Source organism: Macaca fascicularis, chromosome 11 (genome assembly GCF_037993035.2).
Source record: "Macaca fascicularis isolate 582-1 chromosome 11, T2T-MFA8v1.1".
Classification (NCBI taxonomy): domain Eukaryota; kingdom Metazoa; phylum Chordata; class Mammalia; order Primates; family Cercopithecidae; genus Macaca; species Macaca fascicularis.
Window position 1 is genome coordinate 11,567,916 of NC_088385.1, and position 17,147 is coordinate 11,585,062.

The 17,147-nt window shown below is 38.6% G+C and overlaps 1 protein-coding gene across 6 annotated transcripts in view; it reads left to right on the forward strand.

Moving 5' to 3' along the window:
* LOC102137606 (ovostatin-like) overlaps positions 1-17,147 on the forward strand; it is a 151,498-nt gene that overhangs the window by 80,780 nt on the left and 53,571 nt on the right. For 4 of the 6 annotated variants that reach the window (XM_045364695.3, XM_005570082.5, XM_074006248.1 and 1 more), the window contains 4 exons: positions 6,747-6,799; positions 11,752-11,772; positions 12,353-12,521; positions 13,234-13,318. In XM_045364695.3, coding sequence (XP_045220630.2) covers positions 6,747-6,799; positions 11,752-11,772; positions 12,353-12,521; positions 13,234-13,318 — 328 coding nt within the window. The remainder of the gene's footprint in view (positions 1-6,746; positions 6,800-11,751; positions 11,773-12,352; positions 12,522-13,233; positions 13,319-17,147) is intronic. The other 2 variants (XM_065523716.2, XM_065523717.2) reach the window with 1 other exon arrangement.

Consider the following 17,147-nt stretch of genomic DNA (forward strand, 5'->3'; position numbering starts at 1 on the left):
ACAAGACGGGCGGATCATGAGGTCAGGAGATCGAGACCATCCTGGCTAACACGGTGAAACCCCGTCTCTACTAAAAAATACAAAAAACTAGCCGGGCGAGGTGGCGGGCGCCTGTAATCCCAGCTACTCAGGAGGCTGAGGCAGGAGAATGGCGTGAACCCGGGACGGGGAGCTTGCAGTGATCCGAGATCCGGCCACTGCACTCCAGCCTGGGCGACAGAGCGAGACTCCGTCTCAAAAAAAAAAAAAAAAAAAAAAAAAAAAAAGAGAAGTAGATAGGCTTATTTGGAGTAAAGAAACCCAAATGTCCATCAACGATAGACTGGATTAAGAAAATGTGGCACATATACACCATGGAATAGTATGCAGCCATAAAATGGGATGAGTTCATGTCCTTTGCAGGGACATGGATGAAGCTGGAAACCATCTTTCTGAGCAAACTATGGCAAGGACAGAAAACCATACACCGCATGTTCTCACTCATAGGTGGGAACTGAACAATAAGAACACTTGGACACAGGAAGGGGAACATCACCCACTGGGGGCTGTCGTGCGGTTGGGGGAGGGGAGAAGGATAGCATTAGGAGATATACCTAATATAAATGACAAGTTAATGGGTGCAGCACACCAACATGGCACATGTATACATATGTAACAAACCTGCACATTGTGCACATGTACCCTAGAACTTTTAAAAATTAAAATAACTTTACACATACAGTCAAACAGCCTGATCTCTGTCCCTAAAAAGTCAGTTATGTAGGTGGTGTTAATGCACCTGTAATATTCTTTTCTATATTATTCTTTTCTATAATAAGAAAAAAAGACAATAGAATAAAATGTGATATAATAAAAGAGAAAAAAAGAAAGGAAGGGGGAAAAGCTGCAGTGAATAAAACAGTTAAAGGAAAGCCCTGAATATAGAACTAAAGAGGCATTTTCATGCAGTTAAGCAACACTCATAAGGAGTCACTACAGATGTGGGGATCATGCCTCGAGGAGGCAGTCGTGGATGAACTGGGAATCAGAGTAATCAGAGCCCGCTTAGGCACCACCACACTGTGATCCCAGAACAACATAAGCAGAGGGAGGTGAAGGATGTGCGCTGGAGATGGAGGAATGTACTGCATGCATTGTGCTGTCCCCACCCTTCCACTCCTCTTCCCCTGACCCTTTGCCTCCCTCCCTCACTTCACAAAAGAGGGCATTCAGGTCGGTATTTAGGCACCAGAGAAAGACTGAAAGACTAGACAAGAAAGACAGGGCACGGCTGTACAGTTTGGGCTGGCACCAATAACGGCGGAACAAACATTAAGAGAGCATGCACACTGGGGTGGGCGATGCTTATGAGGGAGAAGAGTGTATGTGGTTGACACAAGAGGATGTCTAAGGAAGGCTTCTAGGATTCTTGCTAAGGAGAGCTGCAGAAGGCAGAGGTGGGGAAGGTGGCTGCTACTTCAAAGAGCAAAGAAACATAAAAACTTAATTTAAAATGAATGCTTTCTTTTAAATTTCTTATCCATCCACAGTCTAGTAAAGAGTCTAATGCACAGAGGAAAGGTTATAAAATAGCAAAGAAATTGAGCCAGGAGCCTTACACAATTGAGGGATAGTTTTCAAAAAACTGATCATTATAATCTGAGATATAATGCTACAAATATTCATAATCTACTCAGGATCGTGCTTCTTTTTTGAATAAAAAATATGGTATGAGATTAACTATGACTGTATGCTAAAACCTCATTGCACATTTAGTTTGTTGTTGCTTCATATGTGACCACCACCTGCATTTTGATGTCTATATATGCATCTCCCCTCCTCCCTTTGAGATATTACAGGAGATAGAACATTAGTGCAGGCTAAAAATTTTATAGGGAACTATTGATGGCTACAGTATTGCAAATGTGGTCATTTGAAACTCTAAAGAGAGGATGCAGAAATTATCTAGATACGTTTCTGTAACTTTTTGTTCTTCAGCTTCATATATTTGCAATTAACACATTCTTTGAGTTCCTGGTTTGACCAGAAGTATTTGCCTGACTGAAAACTGAGTACTTGTTTGACTGGCTTTTCCTTCCTGTTAGCACTTCTGCCCAAATGTGCCCAAGATCAAAGAAAAAGCATACAATGAAATTTAATTCCGAGATCAGAAATAAATACAGGACAGCCAATTCGTTTGTCTGCTATCTTGTGGACAATGAGCACAGAGTAGATCTTAAGAAATTTGAATAGGTTTTACCTCGTATAACTTTAGGTTGTAAGAAGTCCCTCTCCCAAAATAATCACCAACTACTTCTTGTCTCTTGAAATTTTGTTGTAAGAGTTTCATTGCATTTGTTTAAAGCATCCATCCCTGCTACAAGATTTAGAACAGTAAGATATTTTATTTATTTAAGCATTAATACATTTTAGTCTTTTTCTTGAAAATACATACTTATGGGTAAATCTATAAAATATGCCAGGCACCTAAATAGAGAAAAAAGAATCACCAAAAATCTAAAAGCTTTTTTAAGCTCTAAAATAAAACTCTTAAACTTCAGAGAATTATAGAGGAAGTTACTTTAATTTACCTACTAATCCAGAGGAAGCAGTAGGATTCCCATTACCTAGGAAAAAAGAATTGTGTATTGCTTACCCTGACAGCCACTGTCATTCTATGAAGAAAGTAGTTTTGTCCTGTTTTGAAAATTTTGTGCTATTTTGACAATAAGTGCACTAGAAATATCTGTGAATTATATAAATTTAAATTATATGGCTTTGAAAGTTTATGATGTGAAAGCAATTTTTTGTTATCTCACTCTTGTATATAATTTCACTTAATGAAAACATTTTCCCCAATTTTTTAACTGAAGGAAAATTTACAGTTTTCATAGTTTTAAAGATGGCAAGCTCAGTGCATTATCAGCTATGTATGCTATGGCTACATGAGGGCTATATTTTTATAGTAACACATGTAATCTCTTAACAAGATAACTCCTAAACAAATTAGTTTTAAATTGAGAGTTTTCAAGAATACACCTTGCACGATAAGGGTACCCTACCTGTAAAAGAAATAAGAATGAAAGTTATCTGTACATGGCTTAATCTGGTGCAGTTACCACAAATATTTTCTGGAGATTGACATAATTCTAAAACACCTCTTAAACACCTATTGTAGCTTGTGTTAATTTTTTAAAATAGGGAAAACATATTATCACTGAAGACATTCTACATGGAAAATCCACATACAGATGCAAACACATGAGCCATGAACAGCATGTTTTCAGATTTGGGTGTGTAATTGATTTGTACTTCAACTTGTTTCTATCTCAGGGAATTTCTCTTAATTTTCTTTAATGAGCACAGGCTATTTTACATTAAACTACCATGAATTAAAATACTACCTAAACTATTTGACATTTTATGAGACATTTATTCTTAATTCCATAAAAATCTGCCCTTCAAATAAATAATAGATTATATGATAGTAAAACATCTGGTACAATCTTCATATTTTAATATTTTAATATGATACACTGTAGCAATATAAAAGTGCAGAGTAATACAAAATTGATAAACGAGAAACTCACCAGGGAAGTTCACAGTATTTATAATGCAATATATTAACTGCTATATAGTGGCATGAACAAAATATGAAAAAGTATAGTAAACAGATAGAATAGAAAGTGGCTAATTCTTCAGTTATTAAAAAATAAGTATATCAAAGAGGATATACAGGAATGCATTTAGAGTAAGAAGGGATAAGGTACTTGACTGATGTACAAAGTCTTCAGCAAAGCAGATTCTAGTTGTGTCTGGGAGAATTAAAGAAGGGCTATTCAAGCTTCCAGTGTCAGGGTAGAAGGGAAGGTAGCCCCTCTGTGTGAGAAGGAAAGGGCTATTATAGAAATAACTATGACAGAAGTAAAGTCAGTACTCATGATGAAATTACCGCAGGTAAGGGATAGTGTATAGCTTCAGGTTAGGAGGCTCGGTGGGAATGGCTGGAGAGGAGGCTGCAGTAGAAGGCCAGGTCGGAACTTCACAAAAAGTAACGTGTGACTCGCTACACATTAAGTTATGAAGACACTGACTTTTGTGCAATGGGAGGTTTTCATCAGAGAAGATTCAAGATAAGATTTAGTCTTCAGAAAGTGGCTCTGATAACCATAGAAAGATTAGCTAAGTTATGGCCACACAAATGGCAGTGATCCAGTTAGTGACAGTTGTGAGAGTCCAAACACGAGATGATTACATCTTGAACAAAGACAGGGACAGTTTTGGAGTTAAAGAGAAATCTATTTTTTTTTTTTTTTTGAAACAGAGTCTTGCTCTGTTGCCCAGGCTGGAGTGCAGTGGGGCAAACTCAGCTCACAGCAACCTCCAACTCCCAGGTTCGAGCAATTCTCTTGCCTCAGCCTCCTGAGTAGCTGGGATTACAGATGTGTGCCACCAAGTCCGTCTAATTATTTTTTTTGTATTTTGTTAGTAGAGATGCAGTTTCACCATATTGGCCAGGCTGGTCTCGAACTTCCGACCTTGTGATCTGCCCCCCCCCCCCAGCTTCCCAAAGTGCTGGGATTACAGGCGTGAGCCACCGCACCCAGCCAGAATTCTAGTTTTAAATGACAGAGCTAATGAAGTAGGTGAAAAGATTAAAACTAGAGGGAAAAAATGTGTTGAGATAATTAAGCAGAGACCTGAATGAAGTGAGGATGTCTACCATGGGTGGGGAAAATCATTCTGGGCAAGAGAAATAGCAGGTAATATCTTTAAGGTATGTTTTGATGTAGAGTGTAATATAAAGAGGGAATGAGAATGAGGGGATGATAAGAATGAGGTAATAAGAATGAGTCCAAAATTTCTAGCCTAAACACCTGGACAGAATTGTCATTTACTAAAATAAGGAAGTGTAGGGCAAGGGGAAAGAAATCAGGATTACATTTTTGGGCACACTAAGGGTGAGATATCTTCTAAATATTCAGGCAGATATGTCAAGCGAAGCAGTATTTATGAAACTTTAGGTAAGAAGAAAGGGCAGGGCCAGGCGCAGTTGCTCATGCCTGTAGTCCTAGCACTTTGGGAAGTCAAGGCAGGCAGATTACTTGAGCCCAGGAGTTCACAATAAGCCTGGGCAACATGTTGAAAACCCACCTCTACTAAAATTACAAAAAAGTTAGCCAGGTGTGGTGGGGCAAAGTAGTTCCAGCTACTTGGAAGGCTGAGGTGGGAGGATCACCTGAGCTTGGAAAGTTGAGGCTGCAGTGAGCCGAGCTTGCACCACTGCACTCCAGCCTGAGTGATGAGAGTGAGACCCTGTCTCAAAAAAGAAAAAAAGAAAGAAAAAGAAAAGAGAAAAAAGGGCTGAAGATATGAATTTGAAGAACCATCAATATAGAGACCACATTTAAACCATGAGCTATGATGGGATCAGCATTTCTCAGCCAATCTTATGAATTCTGTGATACCCAAACAGCAAGTCTTTTTTTTTTTTTTTTAAAGTCAGCATTTGACACCCATACTTGCACATACATATGAATAGAATTATGAAATAGGTTATCAAATAAAGATGTTAAAAATTAATGTGTGAATAAATGAATTGAAGCCAGGAGAGGGTCAATAATCTGGAAGAATGAGATTAACAAAGTTGAACTCTAAATGAACCTGAAAACACAAAGGGACAGAAAGTATATATAGACAAATGACAACATAGTCTTGTCATCAGCAAATGACATTTTTTCCAAAATACACTGACTCTGGTATGATGGCCAATACCAATTTTGACAAGAATCTTCATTTCCCTTAAAGCCTATCAAAACTTCCCATGACATCTAAGCAGTAGAAAGGAAGACCATTAGCCAGGTGACATTCTATGACAGAACCAGAAAGTCATTAGATGACATCAACAGGAATAAATTTTCTGAAACTAGTGGCATCTCAAATAATAATTTCTCTCTTTTGAATTAAAATGCAAGAAAAAAATGTTTTGTTGGAGTTGTGAACTAGGAAGTTACTTATTTCCCTTCTCAAGCCATGTGGAAGATGAGAGGTCTCCACTATAGAGACCTAGAGGGAGACCTAGAGAGAGAGAGGCAACCTCAAAGCAAAAAAGAAATTGAGAGTTTTGCGAGAGAAATAGGGGTAGAGAGAAACATCTTCAAAAGAGAATGAAGTTTACTGACAGCATAGTAACATGAGTTTGACAAGGTCCATCAGGCTGAGAACCAACTCGGGGATAGGACACAGATGGATAAGAATGTGAGAGTGGGAGAATACAGCTGATTGCAGGTGCTTCCACTGCGGGTTAAGGGAATAAGGGCATTGGTTGATGAGGGATATACAGAAAAAGCACACACTAAATACGTATGCATACTATGCATACGTATGCATGTAATCTCTGTGAGGAATTGTACTAATAGTTAAGTGACCCGCCTCCTCTGGCTTTCATTTCTTTAGTGAAGTCATTAGGCAGCCTGAGCACATGTTGTGAGAATGCGTAAGAGGAGAAAGATAAAGCAGGGATAGAAGTACAAAAGAAAGACAAAAAGTTCTTTTACTGAACCCTTTCTTGGCAGTATAACTTAATAAGCTCAACCTGGTAACCCAGGGATCCGATATGTCTTACATAAGATGTGCGTGTAACTCCTCATCACAGGCAGTAGTAACTTAGTGCTTTTCGATTCACCTAAGTTAATCAATGTAGGAAGAAAGCGGTGATGACACAAAGGTAAATACTTTCATTACATCACCTTTCTTTCTTTCTTCAGTGATGTTTCGAGTTGTGTCTCTGGATGATCATTTGAAATCAGTTGATGAAATGGTAAGCTATAGCTAGAAAGAGGTAGGTATTTGTACATGGTTTTGCTTCTTAAAATTAATCCATGAAAATGAGGCAGACCAGTCTAAGTTACTGGTTTTACATTCTTATTAGCCTATGTATTCCTCCCTTACCATCAAACTTTTTCCTTTTTTCTTCTTCCTCACTCTCTCTGGTCAACACAATTAAACATATTTCCTAATTACAGATAAAAGTCTGTAATTTACTGAATGCTGACCACTTATAAAGCACTGTGCTAGGTAAGCCGAGACCCAAAGATACAGAAGATACTCTTTCTGTTCCCAGAATGATTACATTAGAACAGAGGTTGTTGGAGAAGAACATAAATGAAGCAACATGCATGACTATATTCCTGACATCTGGAAGAATAGGATATGGCAGATAGTAGGCTCTTAATATTATACCATTATTAAATTATGTATTGAGTGAATGAGTAACGTTATATAGAATGAATATTTTATTTATTTATGTATTTTAGAGATGGAGTCTTGCTCTGTTGCCCAGACTGGAGTGCTGTGGTGCGATTATAACTCACCAGCCTTAACTTCTGGGCTCAAGCGATCCTCCTGCCCCAGTCCCCCAAGTAGCTTGGACTACTGGCAGCAGCATCATGCCCAGTTAATTTTTTTTATTTTTTGTGGAGACAGGGTTTTGCTATGTTGCCCAGGCTGTTCTCAAACTCCTGACCTCAAGCAATCCTCTTGCCTTGGCCTCCTAAAGCGCTGGCATTACAGGCATGAGCCAGTGAGCCGAGTCACAATAATACTTTATAATGACTGAATGAGTGAATTACATGACCAGTGAATTTAGCATTACGGCTGCTTTGTATTTGGAGTTACCAGGAGAGGTTTTATCTCAGGCCAACTTCTCCAGAATGAGATTCTGAGAGAGGGAAAAATGGACAACTGAATTATTAAGAAAGTGCTGCCAGGAGAAACCAATAAGAGAGTGGAGAGAAGCAGGGCAGGGGAGGGAGGAAACCAAGCATGGGTGCAATTGATTTTGAGCAAAGTCTTCAGCCTGACTGGCAGGAAGCTCTGGAGTGTAAATTACACTTCAGAATTCATTCCACTTTAGGAGCCAAAGCTGGGCTTTTGTACTCCAGCATCAGGCAGTTATTGGCTCTGGGCACCCCCACAACATAGGAGTAAACCCCTAAGAACTTACCACCAGGCCCCAAAAAGTTCCAGGCCTCTCAAAAAGTTCACAGGTGAAAGCTGTTAGAAGTAAAACACAATGGAGCTGGGGGTAGTTGGAAAGAACCAGAAAAAGGGATTGAAGGGGGAAGCATTGGCCATGCCTGATACAGATGTCACAGGGTAGGTGAAATCAAGACACTCCTTAGGGAACAGAGATGACCAAATGTATAAATTAGGCCTAGAAGATACTGTAGGCAGAGAAAAAATGGTAGTGAAGGCATGTGGGTAGAGAATCAAGAGGATTTAGGGAATAGTCATAACCCAGCTTTGCTGAAACTTATAACAAATATAGAAAGTCATGTTGAAGGGCCGGGCGCGGTGGCTCGTGCCTGTAAGCCCAGCACTTTGGGAGGCTGAGGCGGGCAGATCATGAGGTCAGGAGATCGAGACCATCCTGGCTAACATGGTAAAACCCTGTCTCTACTAAACACACAAAAAACTAGCCGGGCGTGGTGGCAGGTGCCTGTAGTCCCAGCTACTCGGGAGGCTGAGGCAGGAGAATGGCGTGAATCCAGGAGGCAGAGCTTGCAGTGAGCCGAGATCGGGCCACTGCTCTCCAGCCTGGGCGACAGAGTGAGACTCCGTCTCAAAAAAAAAAAAAAAAAAAAGGTCATGTTGAAAAACAATTTGGAAAGTAGGCTTGGTGCTATGTTGTGTAGGCACCTGAATTACAGTTGGTCATAGAGGAGCAGTTTGTGTGTAGAGCAGAGAAATAGCTTGACTGAGGATGTGTTCCAGGACCCCTTCCAATTTTTCCAGATATTGCTCTTTATTTACACAGGGATAGTAAAGGGGGAAGTGTTGCTACCCATTAGGGAAAGTGACGCTGCCTCATTTTCCCTAATGGGAAATTCAGAGAAGTTATTTCATAGACACTGATGTACAGTTAAGGAACTAAATACAGAGCAGGAACATGGTGATGGTAGTCTAAGACAGTATTTCAGTAGGCAACTACAACCCTGCTAGAGACAATCTGAGAACAAAGGTGATTAATAGTGAAAACAGTCAAAAGACAACGAATCGTAACCTGGAAAAGACTGAAGTCTTTACAACAGGATACTTGATAAATTTCATTTCATGTAGTTTAGAAACCTGTTAGAACTAAGCATTCTTTTGTGGTCTCTTAGGTCAATCTCTCAACTGAACGCAGTTACGAAAAAGCTTCTTAAGCTTACAGAAAGAAGCAGTACAGATGGTTTCTCTGTTACTGCCTTTTCCTCCGTCCAAATTGTACTTCATCCTTAACATATTTAAGACGTCATCACTTTTAATCCACCTCCTTTCCCCATCTTCTATAGTTATGCTACATTCACTAGATTGTTGCTTAATTTTAATTTCCAGAGCAGGAATCTAATTTTTAGTGCCCCAAATACCTTGTATTAATCTAAATCCAAAATCACTTCTATAAGATAGCATGTGCTTCCTGTTCTCCTTGGCTCATGGTTGAAGCTTCTATTTCTAAGAATGCCACTCCTCTATTTAACCAAAGCAGTGAGAATTTCTACTGCAATACTTTGACAATCATCCTCGATTGGAAGCACCATGGGGAAGTAAAGGGCTCCTTGAAAATCAAAGCAGCTGCAACAGTATCGTAATTCCCTTGTTAGTTCTCACCCCTCATTGTTGACTTATTATTATCAATTAGGCCAAATATGATTATCCAACTCTCTGCTTGATAATAACTACATTTGCATAAGAACAACAGGATTAATGGACTGTTCCTTCAAATATGGGTCATAGATAAGAAGACATTTGTACCAAATGTTTATGGCATGGAGTTTCCATGGCACAGCAAATTGCATGTGTTTATGTATAGAGATGGAAATTGATGTAGCAGTTCCAAAAATGATGGCAGCTAAGAGATCATGTGGTTTTATCTTTCCAAGCCAGTGTTTCTAATTGCTGGATATTATCCGATTCAGTATTCCATTTAAATAAATAGATTCAATGCATGGCTGGCCTATGAGATTTGGGCATTCATAATAAATTGGACTACATAATCAAAATATAGTAATGATGCAACTTGGGTCATTATCAAATGAGCCAAGATATACAGCATATACCTAGTTTCTTCTGCCCAAATCTTACATCAGTCTTTTCTTTCATTTTCTGCAATTTCATTACTGATGGTGACTTTCTTTTCCTTTAGGTCAGTGTTTTGTAGAATATTCAAACATATTTTTTTCCAGAAAGTTTCATTTACATCAAGAAGTTTCAGATCTTTCTTGAAACATATCTTAAGACCTGGAACTACTTGTCTTCTAAATAGAGGCCCTCTTTTTAGGGAGGTAGTATGAACCAGAAGGGGACATGAAGGAGTTGTTGTATTGGTTCTTGACTGGTTTATACAAGATTTAGTGCAGACGGTCCTTAGTGACTAGAGCAGAATCAGCCTCATTTTAATAATTGTTTTTGGAAAAAAATCAAGCAGCTTAGAACAATGAAAATGTGGTTTTATTAGGTTCTTGCTCATTGGTTTTTTGAAATAGACCAAGATCAGTTAAAGAAAAAAAAAACTAATTAAAAAAGACAAATTAAGTAATAAAAACTCAATTTGTTGAACACAGTTGAAGCCATCTGCATTGGAAACATTGCAAATAGCAAACAAAAAGGGACAGTACTCTACGTTCATTTCTCATTATCAGAATCTCATCCAAATGGTTAACGTCTTCCCATGGCACCTTTGGGTAATATATTCTTCATTTTCTTCCTATGAGGAAATCTCATGAGAAGCTCTACCTCTCTTAATGCTTGAGTTAATGATGCAGCAGTATTTCTTCAATACCATCTCAATATTTCATCGAGATTCAATTCCATGAATTTAGAATAACAAGTGAGGCCCTTAATCCAACTGTTCTATTTCTCAGTTACAAGAATTCTGGACAAGGTTTATGAATCCTATTCCTGTCTCCAGACACATTATGTTTTATTAGTGAATGAAAGCTGCAATTAGTGGGAAGGAGCACTTGGCAACTTGGGGAGTGGGCAAAAGACCCTACGTACTCATTTTAAAAATTTTCATCAGCCTATTCACATGAGGGCTTCTGGCCTGGGAGTCTTTAATTTCAACTTGTTAGTTTTAAGGTCCTGAGAGAAAACACTAAGGGATGAAAGTCAAACTGTTGACTATAGGTTTAGAGGGGGCAAGAGTAGCAAACATGGAGAGAACTGAGAGGAGATACAAAGAGGTGGAAGGAGAAGGATGAAGGAGAGGAGACTCTGCAAGGGAAACTTGGGCAAATGTCTACATTTATTTATTTGTCTGATAAGGAAATGGTGGAGTATAGGAATGGTCAGGAATCTAAGACAAAAAAAATTAGTGCTAGATACAGAAATAAAAATTGAAGCATTTCAAAAAGAGGCAACCAGCAGTGTAAAACATTGCAACTGTCAGAGTGAAGACTGACCACGAATTTGTCAATAAGGAAGTTATTATTCATGTAAGAGGGCGTTTTTATTATGTTGGAAAGACCCAAGGGCAGGGTTGCTTACTGAGACTGCAGGGTGTGTGTTGTGAAAGAGAGAGAAGTAAATGAAAATTCTTGAAAACTAGGCAGATGAGTCTCAGTATAATCAACAGATATTCAAACTTTCAGTCAGAAATCAGTATTTGTTTGGGTTGTCCTAAATGTGCTTGTTTCTTTGCTTAATAATAGATTTATAATTAACCTCTTCACGCATCTAGAAAAAAACCTTTGAGTTCATATAATAACATTATTTTTATTTTTATTTCAGTATCCAGTGATCACCCTTCAGGTAAGATAACTACTAGTTGAAGAATTGTTTTCTCATTTTTTGAACGTGTCTCCAAACCTCAAAATCAAAAGGCAGCTCACAGGGAAGACTGTCTATTTAAATGGTCACAAAATTATTAATTTCATGTAGACAGTCTCAAGAGGACAGAAATAGGTTTCCACCCCCACCACAATGTGATTCATATTAGCATGCACCCATTAATATAGATAATAATGATATAGACAATGGGCAACTATGACTGTATTTAATTTAATGCTTAGTTGTTGAATATATATAAATTTATACTTAATGTTTAATGCACTGGGGATAAAATATGGCCCGCCTTTAAGAAATTGACACAGAGATTGACACAGAAAATAAACGTAAAAAAATCACAGCTAGCTCTAAAATATACTAAGTGTTATAATATACACCTATGTGACCCCAGATAGGAGAGTAACCAAGTCTCCTTGGGGAATGTAAGGACACACTCATGTTTTGAATCTTAAGTAGGTTAGAAACCTAAGTAGGAAGCACCTCGCTGAAACTTTATAATGAATAAAAACATCCAGCATGCAAAAATCTACTTTCTTATTCTTAGGATCCAGAAGGCAACCGAATACAACAGTGGGTGAATGAGGAGTCTGTGGGAGGAATTCTACAACTTTCCTTCCAGTTAATCTCAGAGCCCATCCTCGGATGGTATGGAATCACCGTGGAGATGCTCAATGAGAAGAAAACGTATCACTCCTTCTCTGTGGAAGAATATGGTAAATAAATAGCAACGAAAATATTACCTATTAATAAAAAATTACAAAATCTTTTCAATTTTGCAAGGGCAGGATTATTAAATAACAAATTCTCAAGTGAGTATCTCTTCCTTTCCTCTTTCCTTGTCCTCTGTTACTATTTTAGGGTTCTCCATCTACTTTGATTTTTATCTCCTAGTTCAGCCCATAATCTTCCTGCAATTCTCTGTTGACCTAGGTTATCTATTCTATCTTCCTTTTGTAGTATCTGGATTCTATTTTATATGATAGTTTCTGGGATGTAAAGCACTTCTTATGAAAAGAATGGAATTAACATTAGTCATACGTTAGCCATTAGTCCCTTCATAATTTCTCCTAAAATCTTCATAAAATTTTTATTGTAGTATCATTATTACTTTTTTAAGATGAAGACATTGAGAAACACTTTCCCAAGTTCAACACCTGAAAAGTGATGAATTTAGAATTCAAAATATGCATTTTTCTATCCAATTCCAAAATCCAGTGTTATGCACTTCAGTGTCCTCCTCACACTGTTTATTAACGGCAAACATAAGCAAAGGTCGATGGTTTGTAAAGGAGAAACAATTGTTTTGTATGAATGTATTTATGTTAATATGTATTTATGTTAATAATAGTTCTGTTAATAATATATAATATATACATTATAATATAATATATACTTTTTTTTTTTTTTTTTTTTTTTTACTGGCAGTGTTACCCAAATTTCAAATGACTGTGGATGCACCAGAAAATATCTTAGTAGTGGACTCTGAATTCAAAGTGAATGTCTGTGCCTTGTAAGTTGAAACTGTACATAATAGAATAATGCATTCACAGAAAGATATTAGAATGGGATAGATGGCTAAAAGGAAGTAAAATATAAATGTGTGAAGGTAAGGGAAAAACACGGTATGAAATTATTTTGCTGATTTTTATGAATTCTTCCATGCATCTATAATTATTTTAATGCATGTTATGATATGTGGTTTTATGTAACTGTTTAAGACAACTGACTACTATCTTTTTTACATCATAACATATTATTTTGCACCAGCCAATACAGTAGCCACTGACCATATGTGGTTACTTAAGTTTTAATTAAAATTAAATATTCAGTTGTGCTAGCCACATTTCAAGCTGTCACATGTGACTAGTGGCCACTGAATTGGAGAGCATAGACATAAAACATAGAGCGTTCCATCTCCCAGAAATTTCCACTGGACAATAACTTCTGTTTATGATGATTTCTCAATTCAATCTTTATGTATTACATGATTATAAAAGAAAACTGAAACTCACGACGTATCATGGAGAAAACTGCTATAAGAGTTACAAGTGGCTTTAGGGTAATGGCAGGGCACAGTATAGAGGATACTAAGGGCAGACAGGGACTTAGGGGCAAATGTTGAGGATTAATGTGTGGCAGGAGTAGCAGTGAAGCAGGTCAGGTTAAGTTAAGCAACATTCACAGAGTTTATGTAACCAGCAAAGACAGCCAGGGTGCAAACATAAAACTTTGTCTCCTCAGACCTGATGTGAGGATTCATTCTTTCCCTGACTCATGTGTACTACTTTTCCTTTTAATTTTGCATAATTAAAAATGAAAAGTGACCTGGTAATTTCTAGTTATTAGGAGAGCTTCATTGCAGTAATCTAAAATTCCATGCCAAACTTTAAGGTGAAAGCTTTACCTGTCCTCCTTCCTGTGTCTACTTTAGGCTGGAAGTCTGTAAGAGTCAAGAAACATAGCTACCTTTTTGTTGTCACTACCTTGTGCTTCACCTCCAGAGTTGGAGTGGGAGAATACAGAAAAGGCAGAGACTGAAATGTCTCATTGTAGTTGGATCGTAGAGGCAGGGAATTGCCAGCATTGCTGGAAAATCCCCTGAGTAACAGAAATCCCCAAAGCCCAAATATTTAGGGACTTCCCTATCACAGTGGCTGTGTGTTGGCTCCTGTGTCATTTTTACTGGAGAAGTATTGCATAATTGAAATAAAGCACTCTAGGACAAGCCAGCTGGGAATCCCAAAACATAAGCATGAATTACTAAATGGTTGAAGAGTCTAAAGACTTGAAATCAAGGTATTAAACAAATAAAACAAAATAGCAATATATACCTGAGAAAACTGTTGAACATCAATCTGAAAAAAATTTAGAAATAAGTAAAATTTATATACTCAGATACGAGTCAATAGTGTAACTTTAAAAATAATTAAAGACCTTGGAATTAAGCATATTATTAATTTAAAAATATATGTGTAGAAAGGCTGACTAGAAGGATGGATGATGCTGAAGAGAGAATTAGTAATTTGGAAGATGAAATTGAGAAATTGTCATAAAATGCAGCCCAGAGGAATCTACTGTCATTCCTTACAAGCAATTTTGTTCTTTGCTCTTTCTACCTATTTAAATTTTTTAACAATGAACAAATATTTGTGTACTTCCATGTAATTAAAAATAAATATAATTGGAGCCCACTGTGGAGCTGCAAAGCTGCTGTAGCCAAACTACCTCTCTAGATTCCTCCTCTCTGGGCACAGCATCTCTGAAAGCAAGGAAGCAGCCTCAGTCAGGGGCTTATAGATAAAACTCCCATGTACCTGGGGGAAGAAGCAGCTGCGGGAGCAGCTTCAGCAGACTTAAATGTTCCTGCCTGCTGGCTCTGAAGAGAGCAGCGGATCTCCCAGCACAGTGCTCAAGTTCTGCTAAGGGACAGACTGCCTCCTCAAGTGCATCAGGGACCCATGCCTCCTGACAGGAAGACACCTCCCAGCAGGGGTCGACAGACACCTCATACAGGAGAACTCCGGCTGGCATCTGGTGGGTGCCCCTCTGGGACAAAGCTTCCAGAGAAAGGAGCAGGCAGCAATTTTTGCTGTTCTGCAGCCTCTGCTGGTGATACCCAGGCAAACAGGGTCTGGAGTGGATCCCCAGCAAACTCCAGCAGACCTGCAGAAGAGGGGCCTGACCGTAAGAAGGAAAACCAACAAACAGAAAGCAATAACATCAGCATCAACGTCAACAAAAAGGACAACCACACAAAAATTCCATCTAACGGTCACCAACAGCAAAGACCAAAGGTAGATAAATCCACAAAGATAGCCAGGAGTGGTGGCTCATGTCTGTAATCCCAGCACTTTGGAAGACTGAGGCAGGTGGATAACCTGAGGTCGGGATTTTGAGACCAGCCTGACAAACATGGAGAAACCCTGTTACTACTAAAAATACAAAATTATCTGGGTGTGGTGGCACACACATGTAATCCCAGCTACTCAGGAAGCTGAGACAGGAGAATTGCTTGAATCTGGGAGGCGGAGGTTGCAGTGAGCCGAGATTGCCATTGTACTCCAGCCTGGGCAACAAGAGCAAAACTGTGTGAAAGAAGAAAGAGAGAGAGAGAGAGAGGGAGGGAAGGAAGGAAGGAAATCCATGAAAATGAGGAAAAACCAGCACAAAAAGGCTGAAAATTCCATAAAGCAGAATGCCTCTTCTAAAGAGGAGAGGGGAAAAAGCAAGATTTTCTTATTTTTTGGACATCTCTCCAAACCTCAAAATCAAAAGGCAGCTCACATGGAAGACTGTCTATTTAAATTGTCACAGAATTATTAATTTCATGTAGACAGCTTCAAGAGGACAGAAACTCCTTGTAACAGTCAGGCCCCTCTTCTGCAGGTCTGCTGGAGTTTGCTGGGGGTCCACTCCAAACCCTGTTTGCCTAGGTATCACAACTCCTCGCCAGCAAGGGAACAAAACTGGACGGAGAATGAGTTTGATGAACTGACAGAAGTAGGCTTCAGAAGGTGGGTAATAACAAACTCCTCCGAGCTAAAGGAGCATGTTCTAACCCAATGCAGGGAAGATAAGAACCTTGATAAAAGGTTAGAAGAATTGCTAACTAGAATAACCAGTTTAGAAAACAGAAATGACCTATTGGAGCTGAAAAACACAGCATGAAAACTTCATGAAGCATACACAAGTATCAATAGCCAAATTGATCAAATGGAAGAAAGGATATCAGAGATTGAAGATCAACTTAATGAAATAAAGCTTGAAGACAAGATTAGAGAAAAAAGAATGAAAAGGAATGAGCAAAGCCTCCAAGAAATATGGGACTATGTGAAAAGACCAAACCTACGTTTGATTGGTGTACCTGAAAGTGATGGGGAGAGTGGAACCAAGTTGGAAAACAGACTTCAGGATATTATCCAGGAGAACTTCCCCAACATAGCAGGACAGGCCAACATTCAAATTTAGGAAATGCAGAGAACACCACACAGATACTCCTTGAGAAGAGCAACTCCAAGACACATAATCGTCAGATTCACCAAGGTTGAAATGAAGGAAAAAATGTTAAGGGCAGCCAGAGAGAAAGGTCCGGTTAACCCCAAAGGGAAGCTCATCAAACTAACAGTGGATCTCTCTGCAGAAACCCTGCAAGCCAGAAGAGAGTGGGCGCCAATATTCAACATTCTTAAAGGAAAGAATTTTTAACCCAGAAATTCATATCCAGCCAAACTGAGCTTCATAAGTGAAGGAGAAATAAAATCCTTTACAGACAAGCAAATGCTGAGGGATTTTGTTACCACCAGGCTTGCCTTACAAGAGCTCCTGAAAGAAGCACTAAA